Source organism: Trichomycterus rosablanca, chromosome 27 (genome assembly GCF_030014385.1).
Source record: "Trichomycterus rosablanca isolate fTriRos1 chromosome 27, fTriRos1.hap1, whole genome shotgun sequence".
Lineage (NCBI taxonomy): Eukaryota > Metazoa > Chordata > Actinopteri > Siluriformes > Trichomycteridae > Trichomycterus > Trichomycterus rosablanca.
In genome coordinates this window covers 12,943,497-12,965,581 of record NC_086014.1, presented here as the reverse complement: position 1 = coordinate 12,965,581, position 22,085 = coordinate 12,943,497, and the positions used below count along the sequence as shown (strand labels likewise).

The window sequence follows — 22,085 nt, the reverse complement described above, 5'->3', positions numbered from 1 at the left end:
AGGTTTTATGAATTTGATGTGTTGTCTGGGTCGCGGTAAAAATCCTGGACAAAATGTGACTCGCTTGAAAGAACTAAATGGGTTTGAAGAACTCTGACCTGCAGGTCAGTTACCTGATGCGCTTCTGTCCAGGTGAAAGTGGGAGGAGTTTGCTGAGGGCAAGGCAGTGACGTCATCCTGCACGCATCCTCCTAGCATTAGCAACAACAGAGATGTTCAGGATGTTTATTTGTCTGTGGTCTTTAATTTTTTTCGGTAGCTTTGTTTGTTTGTTTATTTATTTATTTATTAATTTATTTTGTGGTACTTCATGTACTGCATTATCGGTAAAATAGTATTAACCAAAAACAGGTTTCGACGTTTTTTATTTTTTTGGTGTGAAACAGCAAACTTCTTACACAGGCTACTCAGGTAAATATACAAGCGCCATATTAAAACATATTTCTAAATATATATTTTGTACAATACAAAGGGTTTTTTAAAACTTTTTTTGTGGTGTAAAACGCCAAACTTCTCTCACAGGCTGGTGCGCTCCAAACCGCAACGTTTTTAGCTGTAGCCATACAGCCGGCTCCGGTAAACTGCGACCTTGACCAAGGGTAACGGTTTAATTGGTAATACAACCACAGCGGGTTGAAAACGTACGTTAATTTACATCTTACTTCGTCACTAGAAGCCTGGTGCTAGTTTTAAATGATGGCTTTATATTTACGTTTTAACTGATATGAACATTTTGCACTTTGCTGGGCAGCAATAAATACATTTTAGTTTATTTTAGCAATAAATACATTTTAGTTTATTTTAGCAATAAATACATTTTGTCCATGTTTTTTTTACCGCGACCCAAATTCATCAAAACAAAACACAAAACGAGATATATTTAATTAATGCAAACGTTCCCACTGTGGTTTATAAGGTGTAACGTTATGCCTCCACCAGGGGGCGCTCGTGTACAAGTTTATTTTTTATGTGCCTATTAAATTCGTTTATTTAATTATTATTATTTTTACCGCGACCCAGACAACACATCACATTTATCAAAACATCAAATCTAAACACAAAACAAATTATACTTAATTAATGAAAATGGTGGCAACGTGGTCTCTTTGTGGTTTATAAGGTGTAACGTAATTCCTCCACCAGGGGGCGCTCGTGTACAAGTTAAATTTTTTTTATGTGCCTATTAAATTCGTTAATTTAAAATTCGTTTATTATCTTTATTTTAAAAGCATTTTATATTTCACCAAATCTTAGTGCACTTACATTTTACAAGATATAAAACTCCTTTAGTTTTTCATGTTCTTAATTTTAGTTCTTAATGAGGTTCTAGATCTCAGGAATGTTTTTCCTTATTTAAAAAAATAATTGTCACTATGTATGAAAGGTGCTATACAAATAAACTTGCCTTGCCTTAATTGTTTTTTTTTTTTTTTGGTCTGCGACCCATTTTTTGGCTTGTGACCCATACGAGATGCTAGTGTCTGGAAGAAAACCCTTCCTTTTCGTCCTCATCACATCTATTTCCATCCTATCATCCCTATTTTAAGTGCTATGATAGGACACTTGTCACAAAACTTGTCGATAAAAACAATCCATTCAATCAAACACCACGAGTGACGTAAAACTCGTTCATAATCATGTTCAAATTAATTTGCCAGCTTTCCACTTTATTCTCGTCAGGGTCGTGGTGAAGTCCATCTTGGGATGCAAGGTGAAGAAATATGCTGGGCAGGACACCAATCCAGTACAGGTCATATAAATAATTATTTTTCTTTCTTCCAATAAGCACTCATCCAATCACATTTTACAAAATATTTGATATTATAAATATTGTCCAGCCTATCTGGCTTGCATCATTGCTGTCAACTATTCAAGCATTATTTTATGTGGAAATTGAACTTGTATTTCAACTTGTGTACACTGCCTCAGTGAGTAATCTGAAGAAACAATCACACACAATGTGGATTAGAATGTGAAATAATTATTCTAGGCTTCTTTAAATATGTGTTAAAATAGTTTATTATACAGTTAAAGGCTAGTGTGATCAAATAAATTCAACAGCTGTTTAATACAAATACAAAAACACCTGTAACAATATATTGTGCAAAACATCCATGATAGACATACATTACAAATTACACTACATGGCCAAAAGTATGTGGACAAATGCACAGTATATCTGTAAGTGCTTAACAGATGACTCAAAACCATTCGCAACAATATGATCTTCGCTGCTGCCACACCTCTGTAAGGCTTTTCACTAGATTTTGGAACATGACTGTGGGGGGTTTAGTTCCATTTAAAAATTCAATGTTGCTTTTTAAGGCAGTTTGGAAGTTAATAGTGAGAGCACGTTCAGCACATAATATTACTGAAGCAAATCTAGCTGAAACTAGAACTGATTTGATGGAAACACAGCGTCCTGGATCATGGATCACTGCCATCAGTCAAAATGCTTTTCAGTACGACTTGATTTACAGCCATTGTCTGTTGGAATTCCATAACTATATGCTTATTATAATGTATCTGATAGTGTGTAATGTGTGTGGCTGAAATAGTTAAATCCACTTACATTTGGCCATGCTGTGTAATACGTTTGGGGATAGTGCTAATAGGCTAGCTTAAATTATACACCCAATCACCAATCTATCATTCAAAAGGTCACAAGGTGAGCTGATTTTTTTTTTTTACATTAAGATTTAAGGACTTTTGTCTGTGCTTAACAAAACAAATGTTATTTAGAGTATTTTGACATTCCGTACAGTTTTTTAATGAAACATTAAATATATTTATATTAACCTCATTTACATGTAAAAAGCAAAAACAAACGATACATTTACAACGTGAACATAAATGCTTTTGGAAAGTGATCTGGCCATGCAGCGTTTCCCTTTCCAGTTCCAACAGTATTAGAAGATACAGTGTGTACGCGTGTGTGTGATCAGAGCTGTGTGATGGTCGAGTTCATGACTTCTGGTGTGCATTTGGACTTAGAGGCCTTGGAGAGATCCCGCTGTGAAAAAAAAAATCAAAAAATCAAAATGTGTGCTCAGAACAACATTACTATTAAAGTACAATATACAGGGGTTTCAACCTGGGGGGTGAAGGGGGCACGCCAACATTTTACTCACTCACACCTGGGGAGAGAGCAGCCAATCCACCCTCTGCTTGAATTTAGGATCGCTTACTCTGGTAATGTAGTACAGATATCTGCATCGCTAATGACAATATTAGTACCACTAGTAGTTCATGTCGAACAGACATTTATGAGTAATGTCAAACCAACGCCTATTTACGCTGTACAGATATCTATTTAAGCTGGTGACTCAGGCACTGTGTCAAAAATGGTTGAAAACCATGTTCTAGTAAACACTGCACTGAATATAGATGTCAATTAATTTTAGAAAGAGGAAGAAAACTGCTAAAAATCTCACAGAGGAAAATTATGACCACTGAGCAAGTGAACAAGACGACCAGAACAGAAAAGGAACTCCTGGACCACATTAAGTCCCATAAGTTACGGTACTTTGGGCTTGTGATGAGGCACCCACTTGACGACATTGAAGGCAGTGTTATGACAGGAATAGTGGAAAGAATCAGAAGACCAAGAATAAACTGGATTTAAATCTTCACAACGTGGATTACATTATCAGGGGCTAATTTGATACAGACAACACAGGAAAAAAACATTGGAGAATGCTGACCTGTGCCTGATCTGTACAGCCAACCATCAGAGAGTGATGAAAGAATAGTGGAGTGATATGACATGAATTAAAATGTAAAATATACATTGTTATAGCTGATAAAGAAAATAAACGGACACTGACAGTGATAAAAAGGGATTTTTCTCCTAACAGACTGTTATGGATGTTTGGTGAGGATTAACAAAGAGTCAGAAGGTGGTAGTTACACAGCTGTTAGAAGTAAACAGGGTAAAGTTAAGTTTACACACTACATGGCCAATGATATGTATACCATGAGCTTTTTGGACATCCCATTTAAAAACAATGGGGATTAATATGGTGCAGGGTCATGCTCGGCCTTCCACAAACTGTTCAAATCCCTGTTAGCAATGGGTGTGGCTGAAGCACAACTTATTAATTAAAGAGGATGCCCACATACGTTTGACCATATAGTGTAAAAAACTTAAAAGATACAGTACACACAGTCTCACTCTGAACAGGTTAGATGTTGCTAGAATTAAAAGTGCAACAGCTCAGCTGGTTTAACAGAAAAGGGTTCAAAACGTGGATAACCAGACATCCATTTACCCCAGTGGCTTAGTACAGACATTCATTCACACTGGTCAGGTAGTATGGACATCAGATAACACTTGTGGTGTAGTACAGACATATATTTTAAGTTTTTTAGTATTGAATTGCCAAACTACACTGACATGTTTTCTAATGTTGACCTTTTTGTCCAATCAGTCCATAATTATTTGAATAAAGGCACACCTGAAGTTTGCAGTCTTTTCATAATAGAGTAAATTCTTACAGAAAATAAAATTCACTGAGCTGTAGCGACTCTGTTAATATAAACATGCACTTTAAAGTGTTCACATATTCAAACACACCTGGATTGCACAGATTCAGCAGTGAGTATCTCCTTTTAAAACAAATTTCACAGTTAACCACACATTCAGTCCAAGACAATGTTAAAACAAACATTTACTCACTAACTACAGTATTATTCAAATATTAGGACACGCCGTCAATTCTGTTTTGTAAAAGTAACTAGTTTATGTTCTCTACAGTGAGCAAACATCTGCACATTTAAATGCACAAACAATATATAAAATACAGCATGTATAATATTTATCTTTCAATTTTTTTAATATATTGCTTAGGCTAAAACCTGCCATATTACGTATCTATTTATTTTTTACATAAATAGTCGTATGCAAAAATGTTAATGGTGCACATCTGATTATTAAATGCTCATTCATGTAAATGTAAAAAGATGTGGCCTTAATGGCAGCACAAGTCCCTCTAAAAGCCCAGTATCCACCTCCACGTCAATACGACCTTCACCACATGCAAGTCACCCATGCCGTGGACAGATCTTGGCTTTTGCACCTTTTGCCAGTAACAGTCTGGATGGTTCTCTTTGTCCACGGTGTGCAGAACTCGACATCAGTTTTTCCTGAAAACAAGCTGAAACGTGGACTAATCCGACCTCAGCATGTTTCCAGTTTTTCCAGCATTTAATTTATGTAAACACTTCTAAAGTTTCATGCATGTTTTGAACCCTTTCTGCACTTTGAGTAGACTGTGTGTTGTTCATGGAAACAGAAATTAAGAAAAGGAAATTACCGCAAACTCTGAATAGGTGCTGGCAACAGAATTAATACTGAAGTTACGTTGTGGGCTGGCTGCAGTCTTCAGCGCACCGAGGTGACAGATGTTCTCCTTGTTGCGTTCGGTCAATCCCTGATGCGGAGGTTTCCCCCGACCTGGAGTCCTTGCTGCATTACCCTGTTTTAGAAAACAAATACAAATACATTATGTTATTACTAAAGAAAATATGGACTGAATTTGCTACAGTCAGGAGTGAAGCTAAAGCTGACCTTGCTTGCTGACATTGGAGGGCGGGACACTGGTGAGTGGCAGACAGTTCCACCGAATGCAGAGCGCATCGTGCTGTTAGAGATGCCAGTGGTGGTGCTGGAGGTAGCATTGAGCTGAAGGAGGTGCAAGCAGAGTTAGTATAATATATTTAAAAGATGGATCAGGTTATGCAATAATAATATTAGTTGAAGCAGCAAGTTTAAGTTATTGGTTACATTATTAATTATTTTTACTTCACTTAAAGTGAAATTTTAGTGTTTACCTTTCGCGCCTTGCAAGGTGTCATACTGCCCAAAAATCTCCGTTTGGTTGGCGTCCTCATGGCAGTGCCATAGAGCATATCCTCCTCCGTCTGCTTGCTCTTTTTCAGATGCTAACAAGGAAAAGATGTTCTCTATGTAAGTATAAATACTTCAACTGACAGTCTTTACACTAAATTTTTTTTAACAAAAGTTGATGTTTGATGCCCTGTATGGCCCAGTAGCATCTATCTGAATGCTACTCTTCACTTTGTTTAAAAAAGCAGTGCTGTCTGCTTATAAAAGTGGTCTGATTTGTTACACAAATTGGCACTATTTACATAGACACGGGTAAATCAATGGTTGTAGTCAAATCAGTAATGAGGAATTAAAACACCATGCCACCAAGTTAAATCACTTTTCACATCAACAAAATAATAATTTAAGTTGCTTTATGTATATTTTTGCACAAGGTTTGTATTTTAATCCTTTAATCACAAAAAATTTACAGATATCAGTGAAATTCTAAAACAAACCATCACATTACACATACTGAACTCATGGAACACATACCCTTTCCTGTTTCTCCCGCTCCTTCTCAAGTCGATGCAGCTCCCACTGCTCGGACACAAACTGCATAAACTTCTGACCCTGGACCAGAAAGTCCTGACCTTGCTCTTGTTCCCACATCTCGATCTGCACCTTCAGCTTCTTCTCAAGCTTAATCAGAGACACTGAGTCACTACTAACGATCAGCATTCGTAGCCCTTCCCTAGTTCAGTACTTTTACACATATAATCAAGTCCAACACCAATCCAGCATTTTAGACAAGTATCCTGATAAATACTGGTTCAAAGTCAACTGAACTGTGATGAACCCAGTGGAGTTTGGCATCAACAATTATAAGCAAAACTTTATTTTTATGTAACCACTGTGGTATTTATCTGCCTTAAAACCTGATGTTTTTATTTAGACTTGATCTTCATCAAATAGCTTCCAGTTTACTTTCCAGTTACGCTTACTCACTATGTATGTCATTCTAATGGCATTGCAGAAACATTTTACATGTCCAAAAGAGATTCAACCACAGAAATGTAATTACACTAAACTAGTTTATCGATTTGACAGGCCAAAAGTAAATCCATATTAAATAACCTGTTAAATGTTTAGTCTTATTAAAAGTGAGTTAGTTACCTTGGGAAGGCCTTTAAGCAGGTCTGTTCTTTGTTTCTCTTCCTTCAGAAGGTTTCCTCCTCTGTTGGTGAATCTGGAAGGATCTGTGGCATTTTTCTAATAAAAAACAGTAATTAATAATAGAACAATTCTCAATCTAATGTATTACTTTTATCAGCCGATTACTGAAGTTCATCCGACTTACTTCAAGTTCCATGAAAAGCTTCCAACTCTGGTCCCATTTGTGAATCCCTTCAAAAAGTTCTTTGTGATCTTCATAATGTTGTTTTAAATGCTGGAGCTCAGATTCGTGCAAGCCAAGAAGTTGTTCACTAAAATTATCTAAAGAGAGAGTGATTATTTAACGTATGCATTGACTTATGCATAGACCAGAACATTTCCCTATAGTTAATTAGAAATCAGGGTGGCACGGTGGCTTGCCTCACAGCAAGAGGGTCCTGGATTTATGTATGAGTTTGTATGTTCTCCCCATGTCTGTGTGGGTTTCCTCCGGGAGCTCCGGTTTCCTCCCACAATCCAAAAATATCCAGTCAGGTTAATTGGAGCTACTAAAATCAACCTAGGTATGTGTGTGTGTGTGTGTGTGTGTGTTTGTTTGCCCTGTGACATGTCCAGGGTGTTTCCTACCTTTTGCCCAGTGAATTGTACCCAACACAACTCTGAACAGGATAAGACGGTGGTAAAAAGAACAGTGAATGAATGAATAATCAGAAATCATTGCTTACCATCACTGTAGGGTAGAAAAGCCTGACGCTGGTCTGTGCTGTAGAAGCATTTGTTCCAGAACTCGGCAATTTCCTCCCGAATAGCCGTAGTGAGATTCTTCATATTTCTGAGCTTTAGTTCTTCAAGACGTTGGACTTCAGCGTGTAACTGACAACATAGAAAAGTGCCACACAATGTCAGACTGACAGAATCAGACCTTTTTACACTCTATATATGTGCCCAAAATAATTCTTCCACTACATTTGTTTGATTGCAGGTTAATGTGGATTTATACGTCACTGTATTTTTTATTTGTTTTATTGTTTTTTTTCCCCCATTTTTATTTATGCATTTTCTCCCTTTTTCTCCTGATTTTAGTGTGGCCAATTAGTCTTCCGCTGTTGGGGATCCTGATCACATCAGAGGAGGGTATATTCCGACCTTCATGCTCCAACACTTCTGTACAGGCGCCTCAGGCTACTAACCTGGGTTTTTGCACAGCGTTTGAAGACTCCACCCACCTATTAGTCCGGTCTTTTCCCACCCAGCACTCGTAGCACTGTTGCCTCACAACAAGAAGGTCCTGGGCCATTTCTATGTGTAGTCTGCATGTTCTCCTCATGTCCATGTGGGTGAGATGAATTGGAGATACAAAATTGCCCTTAGGTGTGAATGTGAGTGTGTGTGTGTTTGCCCTGTGATGGACTGGCGACCTGTCTGACATGTTTCCTGCTTTTTGCCCAATGAATAAATGAATAAATGTTTAATTGCTATGAAGTTATTTCCAAATAAGTCTTTAAAAAAAGCATTATGAAGGTTGTTTTTGGTGTAATGTCTACGTACAGCTTCCATGTTTCTTTTCTTGGACAAGGTCATGTGCTCAGAAATAGCATCACGATCAGCCTGAGAGATCTGCAGTTTGTCCCATAGTTCCCGGATCTTTTCTCGATATGACACACAGATGGACTCGTTCTCAGCCTTCCTGTTTTCTAGCTGAAAGAAGTAAAAGCAGAGCTTTTTTATATGTAGTATTTTCTGATCTAACAGATAATACGGGGTGAAATGAAACACCTTTACCTGGTGCAGAAGAACTCTGAGGGAGTCGATATTCTCCTTGGACAGACAAAAAGCCTCTTCATCCTCACAAACAATATCCTTCTCAAAACTCGTCTCGGGCAGTTGATCCAGGTCATCCATACACAAGATAATCTTTTTCTTTAGCTCAACAAACTTGCAATGCCTCTGGTCCTGAACAAATACAGATTTTTTTTTAAAAACGAAAAAGGTTCAGTATAATAATGAACAGCAGAATAATTCCGTGTTTACCTTTTCCATGATCTGTTTGGTAATATGTTGTCTGACGTTTTCCAGCTGCTCAAGGGATGGAACTGAGCTAGCAGAGATGGAGAATGGCTCAGAGCAAAGGACATCACAGAGATCCTGATCCTGCTCTATTAGGGATTTAAGTGTTTGCATTCTTTGTCCTTTCTCTTTCAGCATCGCCTCAAGGCAGGTTCGGATATCTTTCTCCTGCTGAAGCATTGTCTTAGCCCTCTCCTCCTACAAACACAAACAACCGGAATAGAACTTGTTGTTAAGGATGACAATCCTCAAATTCAGTTAAACTGTGCTCATTTGGTTATTCTGATTCTACAGCATAAAACATGAACAGGCTTAAATAGCAAATTTAGTAGCTATTACATTTTCGCCCCTTGACTTACCTCTCTTTATCAAAGCTCTAACCTAACAGGGGTTTCTGTTTAATTCATGTCTCTGTCTTACACAGGTGGTCCAGAAATAACACATTTTAAATATGCTGAATGTTTGTAATAGATTTAGTGAATGATTAAATCTAATTAGTATGTGAGAAAGCAGTCGTACTGAAGACTGACCATTCAGCCTTCTTTAAGCTTTGAGTCTTGATGATCTCAATGTTGACAATCGGGTTTTACCGGTGAGGCGTTGCAGTGAGACCATTTACATTAAACTTACCTGATATGGGGGAAGCTGCAGCTCCAAGCACACTTGGTCTAGTTCCTTTCGACAGGAATCAATACTGGTCACCAGGCGCTTTCTTAGACTCTCCTCCTCTGAAATCATCATGTCCAGAAGACTCTACAATACAAAATCATATTTACAATCCAGAAATCTCTTCTGTTAGATTGAAGGGAAACACATCCACTTTAAACTCACTTTTATATGAGATTTGACCACATTTGTTCTCTCCAGTCTCTGTTCCTCTGGAATCCCGATCTCCTCCCAGATGTCCTTCAGGCGGCACAGTGCTTTATTTAGGCATGCCACTGCCTCGGCAGCAAGCACCTCACTTAAATCAGAATAGGTAAGATCAATCACATTCTGTTAATGGTTAATAAAAAACACAGTAAGCTAGCAAATGTACATTCAACAAAACAGGGAATTTAAATAAGTAAAACAATCTATTTTATTTTATTAACCTTTTTGGTTCTTGTGTCATTATGAATGTCTTTAAGTAAACTATTTGCTATATATGCCTCTTCTTTTGTTTTTTAACTGCTTCATCCTGGTCAGGACTATGAAGACGAGACTACACCTTGGACAGGACATTAATCCATCACAGGCATCAGACACATTTACTGACCAGAGTGACCCAAGGTAAGGAGCAAATGCACATCCCAGGACCCACCTTGCTGTGTTATGCCACTGAGTTCAAAACAGGTGCTATTGTCAGTAAATGTATGAATGCATTTAATACATGGTAGGTGTTTAATTTACCCATTAAAAGGGTTAAGGGATGTTCTAGCATTTCATGATAAAATTGCTGCTATTTATATTCTGTCTATTTAAAAGGAAGATTTGAAAGTATTAAAATCATACTAGAAGTAAAGGAAATTACAGACAGTCATCCAGCATTCACTCAGTTTACGTGGACAAAGAGGAAAAACAAACAAAACATAAATATAACATTTAATAATAAAAGCGTTTGGAATACCGAGGACTGTACGGAACACCGTGAGTGAAAGTTTAGCTGGCTGTCATGAATCCTGTCATTAACCTCATGTACCGAGCCGCTCTATAAAACGATCCCAGTGTAATAACACAGCGATTTAAATCATTAGTTATTACTCACCTTTTCCTCATCCTTAAAAGCCAAATATCGATGGTTTATTTTGAACTACAGCTAAAATAACATCACAGAAAGACGAGACCTGAAACCCGATCAGCCGTTTACGCCTGATTCAAAATACGCATCAGAATAGCGCTGCACTTTGATTGGCCAGCCGACTTTACACTGCGCATGCGCCAGGGCGGTTTCCTCAACAGTCCAGTTGTATTGCATGACCTCAGAAACGGTCACTCATTCCGTCTTCATGTCCACAGCCACGTTGTTCACTACATAGTGCACTACTGACCGCAATCTGTTCACTACATAGTGCAGTACTGACCGCACTGTTAACAACAGAGCAAACAATAAAAGGCAGAACATGCCAAATTACACAAATACATTGAACAGAGGCATGAATTAAACCTGGAGATTGCTGGTGCTGTACAGAACCGACTCTACCTGCTGTAATGCTTTGCCTAAAATGTTTTTCTAGGAAAATTGGGCTGCAGTAAAATTAAGCAAACATTTTCTTGTGCCAAAGAAAAAAGCCTCCAGTCTCGATTAAGTGTCTGATGTCAGATATAAATAACATGGTCAAAAATATGTGGACACGCAAACATCAGATACAGCAGGGCATGTTGTGTATAAATCATTGTTATTTTACATATAATATATATAATATTTTAAAGTCCAATGCATGAACATTTAAAAACAAAGACATGTTTATTGTCCACTCATTTTTACATTAATGGTGCATCTGAAACTCCATCCTGTAGCTGCAAAATGTTCCAAAGTTAGCTACCTACACACGATATTTACACAAATGTAGTAGTGCATGTAGTGATTTTGTTCATTGAAAGGATCAAAGTCCATATAAGTCTGAGGGCAAAGGTTTTCAGGAATGTTCCACTTAGCTCTGTCCTTTATACAGGTCACACTGCCCTCCACACTGCCCTCCAGTGCTGCCACCTTGCTGCCAGAAACCAGCGAGTCTGCATGAATTTATTCCAGCAGAGCCTCCAGCAGCCTGGCACTGTTCGTGATGGCAGTAGTTACCACAATAAACTTAAGTCCTTGAATAGGAAAGTACATTGTTAGTGTTGGACAATAACTGCACATTCATTGACAGATCTCTTCTTTCTTCTGAAACCTTCTTACCTTTCTCTCTACCTAAAAAGCGTAAAGCTGAAATTTCGGAAAAGGTACATCCTCCCAGGAACATCACCAGGATAATCCTCTGAGGGTCTGTTTTCAGTCTTCCTTCTGTACCTCCTAGAAATGGAAAAATGTGTCTGCATAAACAGCTATTACATTTAGTTGGAGATGTTCTGTGTTCTGCGTTACAAATAAATTTACAGTATAATGCACCAGGACACCACCACAGAGACTCAGGACCTAGGTGTCACCGGGTCAACAGACACAACTGGCCATGTCTGAGGGATGGAAGATGGAAGTTGGGGACTTACACTCCCCCTGCCCTCACTAATGCAAATGAGACTACTATAGTCTGATCACAGTGTCGACATGAATGGCAGAGGAACACTAAAAGCATAATGGGTTCCTATAAATAGAGGAAAATCCATTATTTGATTCTATACACCTGTCAGCAACATGTGATTGCAACACTTAAACTCAATAACTCTAAGCAATATACACGTACCCTAGGTCATATAACGCATTAATGTACAAATGTTATCATATAGCCAAACATTTTTAGGGTCAGTGCTTAAAATGTAAATGAAGCGTTCTAAATACCAAACTGGAACTGTGAGCGTTAGGTAGCTTTGCTTCCTTATTCTATTTTTGAGGTAGGCAAAAAAGAAAAAGAAAACGGTAAGAACCTGTAACTGCAAATTCTTGTCCATTCAACATGCGTGTAACCTCTTCCAATCCTGTCCAGCCGTTCCTCTCTAACACCTGAACAGAGAAGAAATTCTCACGGTCAAAACCAGTGGCATAATAAGACTCCTATGTGCAACATGGCAAAAAATATGTATTAAATATGAATATATAATGAACTTGAATAGACATTGGGGCTGTTTTAAAAAATCTGGTGGACGCTATTATAGCATATTGTTAAATTGGATACTTATAAGCCATGAACTGCCAGTAGTTACGTCACTGTTTAAAACGATCTCCAGAACACCAACCTGTTCAATCAGTTTGCAGCTTAGAGGAATATACGCCCCACTGAAGATATATGCCATGTCTTTTGGGACACGGAGATCGTACTCCTCAGCAGTTTTAGGTATCTGTGTAGAGAGAATTACAAAAGAAAATGTTATTTTTTTAATATATTACATTAATAATCTAGGCTGAAATACTTAATAAGAAATCTGTGAGGATATGTACATACCAGCATCAGTCTTTTACTAAGCGCACGAAAGTTGCTCTTTTTGGCCAGTGAGGAGAAAGCATCGGTTAGCTTTCCTGAAGTCAAAAACACATTAGTTAAAGACATTAACTTTCAATAACTACATTATGCTGGTCAAGGTCGCAGTAGGTCCAGTGCCACCTGTAAACCCTAAGCGCAAGGCAGGAACAATTTAGGCAGGAGCCAACAATTTAGAGCAGCCAATCAAACTTTTGCATCTTAGGAGAGGTCAGAGTAAACCCATGTGGACACTAAAAACATGCTAAAGTCCTCACAGACAGCGACACACACACACACAGAGACAACTACTGACAAGAAAACATAAATAATCTGCTGTAGACCATTAGAGAAATTAGTGTGTAACTTACCAGCTGTTTTATCATTGACCAGTTTGCCCACTTTGCTTTCCATGGCTGTTAATGTTTCTCCAGGCTGCTGCTCCACCAGTAAACCCATCTGCTTCAGGTTTGCAAAGGTCAGCAGGTGTTCTGTACCATAACTCTGTACCAAAACACAGCAGTATAAGTCTGGCCCACACTGACATTCAAGCATGAACTGCCAAGTTTGTACATATTACAGACCAATGACCAGAAATTCAGGATTTTCTTATAAAACATGACCAATCAATAGCATTTATGGGGTAATTAAATGTGTACTTTTTTTCTGGTCAAGCTGTACTTCTCATTTCACATTTCATAAAATCCAAGCTAATGTGTGTGTTTACTCTGTGTGTAAGGTAGTGACTCACCTGAAGGTACTGAGCTTTCAGAGACCGATAATCTTTTGATAAAAGTCCTGTTGTACAACATACATCAGGAAGAAACAGTAAGAAACCTATTCAGATTTATAATCAGAGCCAAAATATTGCTAACAACTACAATAATAAGAAATAATTAGTAATATTTAATTTGGTAACTAGTAACTAAGCAAACAGAATTAAATTATAGAAATGTATTTAGACTTACCGTTTTCAGTGAGAGATAAAAGGCAAAGCAGTCTTAGACTGTCAATCATTGAGACCTGAATGACAAATCATTAGAATGTCAACACTATAAACTACTTTTTGCTTTATGAGAACTAAATAAATTAATATTGGTTTTGTGTGATATTTTTTTGTCTTTGTGTTACTGTACCTGTCTATTAATGTGCTCCTCAATACAGGAAATGCACTCTCTGACTTCAAAACCTTCCAGTAAAGCTAAAAGTGTAGAAACACAAACAGTATCACTCTGATATTCTAACAAATAAATCAGATAAACTCACAAATAAATAATGCATGCAGTTCCTTTACTTACAGTGTTCGGTCTTCAGCAGTTCCTGGAAATCTTGCTTCGTTTTCTTCTTCATTATGCTTTCACTTGCACCAATATCTAAAACACCAGAACTTATTAGGACATACATTATCCAAACCATCAGAGCGCTTTATTAAAATGACCTGCATTCATTTTTAAGCAACTTACGTAGTGTGAGAAGTCGATGCTCCTGCTTTAGGCCTTTCAGCTCCTCCGAAACAAACGACTTCATCTGCTGAATGTCCATCCCTCGCCGTTTCTGTTACAAGCATTGACAAAAATGTAAACAAAAGACAAACATCACCGCTCTTAAGCCGATGTTAAGCTTGTGCTACCTAAAGCAGATACTCACGTCATACGCTGTCTGAAGACTTCTGGCCTTTTGACTTAAAAAGCCAAATACGCTGGAGAAGTGCTCATTTCTAATTTCATTAAACACCTGATAAAGTTAAGTGGTTATTTAACATTTTTATGAATTTACTGTATTTCTGCAGTTCTTTTTTACTCTATTTAAAATTTACCTTGTCTTGTGAGTTAAGCATCACTTTTACACTCTTGTCAGTGGAGGTGACATCCGGACCAAACTCCACACAACCTTAAATACACAGTAATGATTCATCAAGGTTTAACGCAAAATTAGTAGTTTCCCTTTTGTCACAAAAATTACAGCTTGTCCTGACTTAGTGTTGGGGGTCTAAAGATTCACAAATTTAAATAAAAATACAAAGACAACTACAGACCACAATACCAAATGCACAGATTTTATTACTAGTTTAATATCAGTCAGAAATGTTTCTAATTCTCGCTCTCTTCAAACAAACATGTGCCCATCATTTCTTTGAAAGGAACGTTAGTCTCAAAGCACGTAGCCTCTGTGCCTAGTAGTCCCAATAGTAGTACCAGTGCAGTAGGCAGGGTCTGTGTGCCTGACGACTTACCACATTTAATTCTAAAAATGTCATCTACTAATCCTTCATAGACAACCTGAGAGCACAGAGGAGTTACGTAGTCCACATCTAACAAAACAAAACAAAACAGAAGCCCAAATTAGAATAAACGGTACATTTTGTATGATCTATAACACAATGCAGTTACACTACTTAATACGGTAAATACATGTACGTAACAATTAGCTTTAGGTCTATAAAATAACATCATCAGCTATCTGGGTATAAATTCACATCTTCAGGTGGAGCCCTTGCAAAAAAAGCTTTAAGATAAACTAACTGACCTCTATCAATAAGAAAAATATTTCCAATCATAGGCTGTTGTGCTTTCTGCTCCCCGTTCTCCACTTGCTCCCTCCATGACTCGTACACCATCTACACCAGTTTTAAACAGCATGAATGTTCAGGTATGCAGAGTCAACTGTTTTAATTAAAACATCTCACTCTTAATTCCTCACCTTGGCACTTCTTCCAATTCCATAAACCTTTGAGAAAGGGCCATACAGGGAGTGTAGGAGGTGTAATGCACTTCCTACAGTCGTCACCCAGCGCTGATCTCCGTCCTAATGATTGTAAGTAATAGCGATGTTACGGTTATTTACCTTAAAATGGTCCATCAGGAAGGAAGATCGATAATACATTTTGAAAAATGCATTTTAATAAAATTTTTATAAAAAATGTATGTAAATTTCCTTGAGGGGATCTCAGAGATAGATTACCAGAAAATTATCTCTGAAGAATTCAGGAAGTTCTAAACTGATTATGTCATCGTCAAGTGGCAGGAGATAGAAAGCCCACTCATCAAATGTCACATCTGCCAAAAAGTGTGTTCAAATGAGTTAACACAACCAGATCAGCATCATTACAAACACTTAAGATTACATAAATAAAACACTTACCACCATAGATGCCCTGCTCCTCCAAAACAGTCTCACATGCATAGAACTGTGGTATTAAAAAAAACATTCATTGGTTTATTTTACAGCTGCACTTTTGTAACATTTTCTGTATTTAACTCAGATACCACAGAAATCACATACTTATATATGTTTGCGTTGTGTAAATGATACAGATTTTATTGCAATTTTTCTTATGTAATGTAATTATATTGATTGATGAATGCTTTGTACGACGGAAACAAGACAAGATGACAGAAGACAAGAAGCAAGAATTAGACAGGACAAGAGGAAAACACACTATAATACATTTATATATATATACATAGCTTACCTTCTGAGGACTAAATATGATTTTATATCTTCTTACTCTTCCAGCTTTCTTGTCTGCATTAACTAACTCTGTAATAAATAATACAAAATAATACATGATAATGCAGTTATTTATTTTTTAGATTATGTGCAGCATAAATATACGGTACAAAAAAGATAAGTGCTAACCTGCAATCCAGTTTACAGTCTGTATTCGAGGGCGTATCAAAAAGCACAATCTGAGAAGAAATAGCACAACATAAGTTATTATTACTGTTTATATTTTAATTTAAATAATAAAGGATGCTTGTTGGCGTGGCAGCTCTAGACTTGAGCCACTAAGCTGTTTTAGGGGCTTGTTTGTTGCTATAAGCACAAGGCTGGAATACACCCTGGACATGACATCACTTACTGTAGTGTGAAAAAGCCGGTTAACACACTTACTGATCTGCAACACTGACGATGGGTTTGAACTCAACCTTATACAGTTTATCCACTTCATGTTCCTGTAGAAAAAATAAAGATAATTATGCATTATGTTTCATAGTTTTACATATATATTGCATTCACACATGCACAATGATAAAAAACAGAATGTCCACCAAATAAATAAATGAAAAGCAGCTTTACGTGATTGTACCTTGAGTGTGGTAACGTTGGCTATTCGGTCGAGTGGGCTCATCAAATCTGCATCAATAAATAAGTCCTTCCTCCCAGGGAGCTAGGGGAAAATAAAAACCGAAGTTGTTGTTATCTTCAGAGAGCCTTCCATTATCAATATATTACTTATGGTTGTCAGTGTAAAGAAAACTGAAGTTTACTGCTGTATGTCTGTGGTATGTTTCAGATAAGTAATAGCTGATAGCGGTGTAATTGTATGATAGTGCATTAAAAGTTCCTGAACTCTTTATAATGACCCATGTTTAGTATAGTTTAAAAGAAATACTATAGTATAACCCTAGTAAACCATAATGAATTAGTTTGCACCTGTTCCAGTATATAGATGAGCTGATCCTTGGCAAGTCTTTTAAGCAGAGAAAAGTCAGGAAGTTCAGGAGAATCTCTCCTGTCAGTGAAAGCCATCTGGAACACCAAATTATCTCTGTTTATCTGTAAAATGAACCATTTAGTGTTAATGTTGGATGCACAGTATCAATACAGACATGCACAGTTTACATACACTAGTAGGGAAAATGTATGTCAATAGCAGTCTTAGAATGTCAATGATTATAAATAAAAAAAAATTGCATGATATACAAGCTGCTAGACCACAGCCAGCACTGTCCACATTCAAGCGAGCTTGACATTTCAGAGGCAATACACAGTTGCAGGACTCACTCTGATTTTTTACTCATATCTGTACCAGATATAATCAGATAACTGCACCACGGACTTTGTTTATATTCTGTTGTTATATTATTGTGTTATACTGTCTATTTAACCCACATAACATCTGTCCCGAACCTGGGTGTGATCCAGAATCAGGACTGGTACAGCACAGCTAACAAGCTAATTGACTTCCAAGGCGAATTACATGACAGCGTCAAATTCATGAATTATTTAATTCTATAACATAAATAATATACAAGCAAATACGCACATTGCACTGTAAATGTATTTATAAATAATCACAGTCATAACATACCTGTACTCATCGATTGCGGAAGTGCTAGAATGACTGTATTTCTTACCGGACCAATTACATGGATGCACAGAACAAAGCGCTAGCTGGCGTTATTTTTCCCACCCGTTTTCCCAGCTCGTAGGCTGTAATTGTACAGTATGAGAGTTCAGACCAGCAGTTTTCAGATCTGACCAATGGGCGAACAACTTGTAATCAATAACTAACCAATCCTAGCGTGGTAGGCGGGACATACCGAAAACAGGTGGGAACGGTAATGACTGTGTTTAGGTTTCATTGGCTAGATAAATCAACGCATTTCTGAGAATAAATATTCAATAGAATAAAACGTTCAATGAAAAAGTACTTTGTCTAGAATTTTAAACACACAGGTATTTCATTATTGCAAAAATATGAATTAAAAATTAAGTTAAGTTATACTATATATGCCTGCTACATGATCTGTGTTCTGTGCAGAATGAATTCCGAGCTCAACATCCTACTGGAAACCATTAACTTTGCTGCGGAGAAACATAGAAACCAGCGCCGCAAAGACCCTGATGCCACTCCATACATCAACCATCCCATAGGTACTACTGATCTATAAACCTTCCATATGTTCACATAAAGCAAGTATTGCATAATATTCGCGATTCTGATTTATTCCTAGGTGTGGCCAGGATCCTCAGTTATGAAGGTGGAATCACAGATATTGAAGTTTTACAAGTGGGTCCAAAATGTCTTTATGATGTCTGACAGTTTTGTCAAATGTATTTTGGTGATTTAAAGAAACACTTTAGTCAGTAATTAAATGCATAACATTTTCTACTATCTTTAAATGTAGTTCATGATAATGTAGCGTCTGTTTTATTATTATCTAAAATTTTATATTTTCCTAAAGTTATTTAGTTTTGTATAATTATATAAACATCTTTCCAATGCTAATAAAGCTCTTTGAATTGAATTGAATTGATAACTAAGGTTTTAGTTAACATTTAACGAAGAGAATGCCATAAAAATACTACTGTACTAAACCAAGTAGTAAACCAAATTTGTATCTGGTATTGTAAGTCTGTGGGCCACTTGAATGGGTGTTATGCGACAGAGGTCTCAAATCCAGCAGGGAATCGTATATATCCAAATTAGGAGAAAAGGAGGGGCAAAAGGGACTCTTTTATCAATTGTCTGATGGACAGCTAAGAACCTCATGCCTATACAGTCTGCAGAAATTTTTTTTTAAATTTCATTTATGTTTTATTAGTGTTACTGATTGTTAGTTAATATTTTCTGTAATTAAATTCGTCTTTCTTATCCAGGCAGCATTGCTTCATGATACTGTAGAAGACACGGACACCACTTTTGAAGAACTAAAGGCAAAGTTTGGAGATACAGTAGCAAGGATAGTCCAAGAGGTGACCGATGACAAAACTTTGCCAAAACAAGAAAGAAAATTGCTCCAAGTGGAACATGCACGCCACTGCAGCCAGCAGGCCAAACTGGTCAAACTGGCTGATAAGCTTTATAACCTGCGTGATCTTAATCGCTGCACCCCTGTTGGTATGTATGTTTTACTGCTGTCTAAAAATGTTTGATAAGATGAAATGTTTTAAATCAATGATAAATTGTGTTTATTGCCAGGATGGACAGCAGAACGGGTCCAGGAGTATTTTGTATGGGCAGCTCAGGTAGTAAAAGGAATACGTGGAACCAATGCTGCACTCGAAGAGAAGCTAGCACAGCTCTTCAGAGAGAGAAATGTGGAAATGTGACGATGATAAAAGACCATTACGTGTGCTGCAGCTCTGATCCCATAGTAGTAATGAATCAGATGCATTTTTGTTCATTGTTTTTGCTAAATAAATGCATTACTTTGTTATTGACAAGAATAAAGTAAAAGATTATTATTTACATGATTTTGTGGTAATTTGTTCATGGGTCATTAAACAAGTACTATGTAGTTAATCTTTTTAGCTGTCTATCTAAAGTAATGGTATTAAAGGTTTTGAACAGAACCCATAAACATACACTTAAGTGACAATAATTTCATAGAACTTGTTTGTCTGATGACAAAAGCAACTGCAACTGTTTTTTCTGTGGCAAAATAAATGAATCATAAACCTTTATTTTAAAAACTAGTAATTTGTTAATTGTGAGGTTGCAGATAATCTGTCAGGTCAAAACTTACAGCATTCAATTTAAACCTTTTTGCACAGTTGTGTCAGGAATTTACTCAAAATTTCCATTTTGTCTAAAGCAAAAAATCGTGTAGTAGGGAAACATGAAGAACTAATAAAATCGATTTGCCTGATTAAACTAGCTTGCAATTTACAACCGTTCATTAAATGTCAGACATGTAAGTACATAGTTTAGTCAGCAGATGTCGCCAGTGCAGTAGGTTAATTAAACACCTAACAAATAGAAGTCCAGCTTTATCCGGTTGAAAAAAGAAACTTTATTTTTTTAATTATTGGTCTTAACGGATTAGTCCTGGTCAGGATCGTAGTGGGTCCGAATTTGACAACATTGGAAATAAAGCAGAAATACATGCCTGTATAGGACGTCTGTGAATAAGATATTTTGGCGCCATCTAGTGGTAAAAGGAAAGACCTACAATACATTCTGTTTATAACAGGTCTGTCAATTACGGCATTTTGACTGACATGTTAATTAATGTTAATAAAATTGGGACTTTTTGACTTTTCCCTACAATAAATAAATAAATAAATAAATAAACATGTCAGTATTTGTACAACTACATACTTAGAACTAATATAAATTTAAAACTTCTGACTCAAACAAAGCATGTTTATTAATACAGTAGTTAATCTGTCACTTAATTTGTCTGATAACTGTGATAAGCTGCTGTAACTTCCTACATATGCAATCATTTATTTATCTATACTAACTGCTTCATTATGGTCAGGGTCACGGTGGGTCTGGAGGCAAGGTGGGGCAACATCCTGGCCAGGGCAAGACACTTCTATTTATTTGCTACTTAAGCCTAAATATGATTTAAGGTAGACTTACCTTCTTCGTGCTTTGGGAGGAGGTATGATACTGAAGTACCTAGAAAAAACCCATACTGATGTATGAAGATCATGCCAAATCCATATTAACAGTACTGTATCTGGCGGCAAGGTTTGAACCCATGTCACCTGGACCTGGAACAAAAACATATTTCATTTAAAATGTATTAATTTTATTAATTTTGTTGCTGTAACTTTTAATGTAATCAGAAACAACATTCTGGACAATTTATTTTCACTAACCACATGTTCCGGGTCGTAGTGAATCTGGTGCAAACCCAAAACATTGACTGCAGAACAGAAACATTGGATACGGCCAGTGCATTGCAGGGCACTACAACATCTGCAAAGAGACAGAAGGGAACATAGAACAGAATCTAAAAGCTGGTTTTATACACAACACATATTTAGCAATGTGTTTTTATGTAGTAATACTGTAGTAATAAAAGGGGTATAGACAAGAAATAGTGATGCACCTGCTTCCTGACATAAGAAAAAGAATGTCAAGGCAATTTAAGAAAAGAGGCATAAAAAGCACCTACTGACAGCTGCAGGAGTTTTCATAAAGGTACAGTGGTAGCCTAGTGGGTAGAGCTTTGGGCTATCAACCGGAAGATTGGCAGTTCAAATCCAGGCTCTGCTATGACCCTGCACTCTGACCCCAAACAAGCTGGGATATGCGAAGAAAGAATTTCATTGTACTGTACATCTGTATATGTATACATGACAAATAATATACACATCTCACCAGCTTTCAAAGCCAAAATGTGGGTCTTTTTCTTATCTTTGTGTTGGTCTTTCTAAAAATGCCACAAGGTTCGAGT

The 22,085-nt window shown here is 37.0% G+C and overlaps 3 protein-coding genes and 2 long non-coding RNA genes across 7 annotated transcripts; 3 read left to right on the top strand and 2 right to left on the bottom strand.

The window, feature by feature from the left end:
* The first annotated feature begins 334 nt into the window (after positions 1-334).
* On the top strand, positions 335-8,446 carry LOC134304305 (uncharacterized). Its single transcript, XR_010007807.1, has 3 exons — positions 335-411; positions 1,681-1,750; positions 8,087-8,446. It is a non-coding gene; the product is annotated as an uncharacterized LOC134304305 (long non-coding RNA).
* On the bottom strand, positions 2,004-11,211 carry prc1b (protein regulator of cytokinesis 1b). Of its 3 annotated transcripts, XM_062989912.1 has the most exons (15): positions 10,818-11,211; positions 9,902-10,034; positions 9,701-9,823; positions 9,035-9,268; positions 8,786-8,956; positions 8,552-8,701; positions 7,729-7,876; positions 7,188-7,324; positions 7,004-7,099; positions 6,383-6,529; positions 5,833-5,943; positions 5,570-5,683; positions 5,316-5,477; positions 4,577-4,608; positions 2,004-3,013 (listed from the first exon to the last, which is right to left on the bottom strand). In XM_062989912.1, the coding sequence occupies exons 1-15, from the start codon at positions 10,826-10,828 to the stop codon at positions 2,965-2,967; spliced, it is 1,818 nt and encodes a 605-aa protein (XP_062845982.1). In that variant the 5' UTR covers positions 10,829-11,211; the 3' UTR covers positions 2,004-2,964. The 3 variants fall into 3 exon arrangements, with proteins under 3 accessions (XP_062845982.1, XP_062845980.1, XP_062845981.1); XM_062989910.1 differs by lacking the exon at positions 4,577-4,608; XM_062989911.1 differs by lacking the exon at positions 4,577-4,608 and having other exon boundaries at positions 5,363-5,477.
* LOC134304304 (uncharacterized) lies at positions 9,811-11,956 on the top strand. The gene is made up of 3 exons (XR_010007806.1): positions 9,811-10,049; positions 10,259-10,342; positions 11,725-11,956. It is a non-coding gene; the product is annotated as an uncharacterized LOC134304304 (long non-coding RNA).
* Positions 11,498-22,058, bottom strand: vps33b (VPS33B late endosome and lysosome associated). Its single transcript, XM_062989909.1, has 27 exons — positions 22,010-22,058; positions 21,804-21,931; positions 21,505-21,604; positions 21,263-21,396; positions 17,602-17,724; positions 17,255-17,335; positions 17,059-17,120; positions 16,804-16,853; positions 16,637-16,704; positions 16,306-16,351; positions 16,126-16,220; positions 15,865-15,969; positions 15,691-15,781; positions 15,398-15,475; positions 14,981-15,054; positions 14,812-14,898; positions 14,628-14,718; positions 14,463-14,537; positions 14,301-14,365; positions 14,133-14,187; positions 13,916-13,962; positions 13,536-13,668; positions 13,150-13,223; positions 12,944-13,045; positions 12,635-12,710; positions 11,952-12,065; positions 11,498-11,866 (listed from the first exon to the last, which is right to left on the bottom strand). The coding sequence occupies exons 5-27, from the start codon at positions 17,695-17,697 to the stop codon at positions 11,796-11,798; spliced, it is 1,836 nt and encodes a 611-aa protein (XP_062845979.1). The 5' UTR covers positions 17,698-17,724; positions 21,263-21,396; positions 21,505-21,604; positions 21,804-21,931; positions 22,010-22,058; the 3' UTR covers positions 11,498-11,795.
* On the top strand, positions 18,507-20,143 carry hddc3 (HD domain containing 3). The gene is made up of 5 exons (XM_062989841.1): positions 18,507-18,627; positions 18,713-18,825; positions 18,906-18,961; positions 19,552-19,792; positions 19,874-20,143. Exons 2-5 carry the CDS (start codon positions 18,714-18,716, stop codon positions 20,002-20,004), a joined length of 540 nt encoding a protein of 179 aa, XP_062845911.1. The 5' UTR covers positions 18,507-18,627; position 18,713; the 3' UTR covers positions 20,005-20,143.
* Positions 22,059-22,085: the final 27 nt, after the last annotated feature.